Source organism: Myotis davidii, unplaced genomic scaffold, assembly GCF_000327345.1.
Source record: "Myotis davidii unplaced genomic scaffold, ASM32734v1 scaffold164, whole genome shotgun sequence".
In the NCBI taxonomy this organism is placed as follows: Eukaryota; Metazoa; Chordata; class Mammalia; order Chiroptera; family Vespertilionidae; genus Myotis; species Myotis davidii.
The window spans coordinates 3,268,895-3,271,347 of record NW_006296417.1 but is presented as its reverse complement, the minus strand read 5'-3'; the positions used below and the strand labels follow the sequence as shown (position 1 = coordinate 3,271,347).

Sequence of the window (2,453 nt, the reverse complement as noted above, 5' to 3'; positions counted from 1 at the left end):
AAAGAGCTATTCTTGTCTACAAGAGTCCTGCCTAGGGGCTGGGGATGGTGAGGCAGCATCAGGATTCAAGGTCATGCCAGGTAACCTTAGCTAAGTCATCAACTTCTCTTGGCTTCTGTTGCCTCATCTGTAAAATGGAATTACCGGAGCCTCACTTGTTCAAGGGACCATGGCTGAAGGAGATTACAGGTGAAATTCTTTCAAATAAAAAAGAAGGAAAAAAGAAAAGGAAAGGAGAGACCTAGGGAGGAGGAAGGGGATGTGGGTGGGAGGGGGTGCGGGGAGGACAGACTGTATTATTTCCTGAAACACGTAACGAAATTAGCCAATGGGTCTCCAGTGTTGGAGGTTCTTTAGGAAGATCGCGGTCATACCCAGGAACTATGTGCAAGCATGGGGGCAGGAGATGTCGTTTGGGTGCAGGTGCCATAGTAACAGGGCCCCTGGCTATGGAAGCCAGCGCTCACCATAGTGCGGAATGATGCTCCAAGCCATGGCAGACGCATAGATGCCCCCGGTCATCCAGAAGATCCCCAACCAACTGAGGTGCTCCCCTCGCTTCTCCCGAGACAAGAATTCAGAGAAATAGGCAAACGGAATGGGCAGAGCTCCACCAATACTGCAGGGGCGGGGGGAAATGCCAGAAGGAAAGAATCAAGTCACACACTAAAAATGGTCACAGCCAGTGGTTCTCAACCTTCCTAATGCCACGACCCTTTCATACAGTTCCTCATGTCGTGGTGACCCCCAACCATAAAATTATTTTCGTGGCTACTTCATAACTGTAAATTTGCTACTGTTATGAATCGTCATGTCAATATCTGATATGCAGGATGTATTTTCATTGTTACAAATTGAACATAATTAAAGCATAGTGATTCATCACAAAAACAATATGTAATTATATATGTGTTTTCCGACGGTCTTAGGCACCCCCTGTGAAAGGGTCGTTCGACCCCCAAAGGGGTCGCGACCCACAGGTTGCGAACCAATGGTCACCGCAGAAACCAAGCGGCCTCTACCCCACCCATAGGCTCTGTGGTGAAAGAACCATGTGGATTTGAAAGACAGGCTGAGGCCCTAGCCGGTTTGGCTCAATGGGTAGAGCATCAGCCTGTGAACAGAAGGGTCCCGGGTTTGATTCCGGTCAAGAGCACATACCTCGGTTGCAGGCTCCTCCCCAGCCCGGGACATGGTCGGGCATGTGCAAGAGGCAACCTATTGATGTGTTTCTCTCACATCAATATTTCTCTCTCTCTTTCCCTTTCTCTTCCACTCTCTCTAAAAAACACTTTCTCTAAAAATCAATGGAAAAATATCCTCGGGTGAGGATTGAAAAACAGAAAGAAAGAAAGCCTGGTAGAGACAGGGTCATGTTATAGTGACTTTAACTGAGGGTAAGTTTCTGAGGGTAACTTCAATACAGTATCTTGGAATCCAGACTAACACCCAGTCCCGGGATTTTTGGAGGTACGGCTCATAGCTGGAGTTCCAGGAAGGACCGACCATTGTTCCAGGAGGGTCCAGCTGAAGCGCCAAGACTACATACCCGATGCCCGAGATGAGTCGGCAGAAGAGGAAGGCCCCGTAACCCTGCACGAAGGAGGAGATGGAGGCGAAGGAAGCGTTGAGGGCCAGAGACATGCTGAGGACTCTCTTTCTCCCCAGCTTATCAGCCAGGCCCCCCAGGACGAAGGCCCCCGACATCATTCCGAGGTAGACTATCATCCCTGTTGGGAAAGAGAGGGGAGAGGATGGCCTTCACTTTGAGGTCTGTTTTGTCAGATATTAGTATTGGGGTACTCCAGCTTTTTTTTTTTACGCATCTGCCTATATTGCCGCCATCTTCCAAAAAACCTGGGTCATGTTTCCTTATCCATTCAGCTACCCTATGTCTTTTGATTAGAGCATTTAATCCATTTAAGGTTATTATTGATAGGTACTTGTTTGTTGCCGTTTTTATTCTTTATGCCCGTATTACTTCTTCGCTTTCTATTTCTTTACTTTTATAACAGTCCCTTTAGCATTTCTTGCATTGCTGGCTTGGTGGTAAAAAACTCCCTTAGTCTTTTTTTTTTTTTTGTCTACAAAGCTCCTGATTTCACCTTTAATTTTGAATGATAGCCTTGCTGGATAGAGTATTCTTGGATTTAGTCCCTTGCTTTGCATAACTGTGCATACTTCATCCCATTCCCTTCTGACCTGATGTGTGTCAGTTGAGAGATTAGTTGATAGTCTAATGGGAGGTCCCTTGTAGGTAACTTTCTGTCTCTTTCTGGCAGCCTTTGAGATTCTTACTTTGTTGTTGACATTTGCCAGTTTAATTACAATGTGTCAGTCTTTTGGGGTTCATTTTGTTTGGGACTCTGTGTGCTTCTTGGACTTGTGTGACTTTTTTCTTCCCAAAGTCAGGGAAATTTTCTGTCATTATTTCTTCGAACAGGTTTTCTATT

General features: G+C 46.1%; 1 protein-coding gene across 1 annotated transcript in view; it reads right to left on the bottom strand.

The window, feature by feature from the left end:
* Nucleotides 1-2,453, bottom strand: part of SV2B (synaptic vesicle glycoprotein 2B) — a 50,094-nt gene that overhangs the window by 17,426 nt on the left and 30,215 nt on the right. Inside the window, exons 3-4 of the mRNA XM_006771787.2 lie at nucleotides 1,550-1,730; nucleotides 468-619 (exon numbers count right to left, since the gene is read on the bottom strand). Coding sequence (XP_006771850.1) covers nucleotides 468-619; nucleotides 1,550-1,730 — 333 coding nt within the window. The remainder of the gene's footprint in view (nucleotides 1-467; nucleotides 620-1,549; nucleotides 1,731-2,453) is intronic.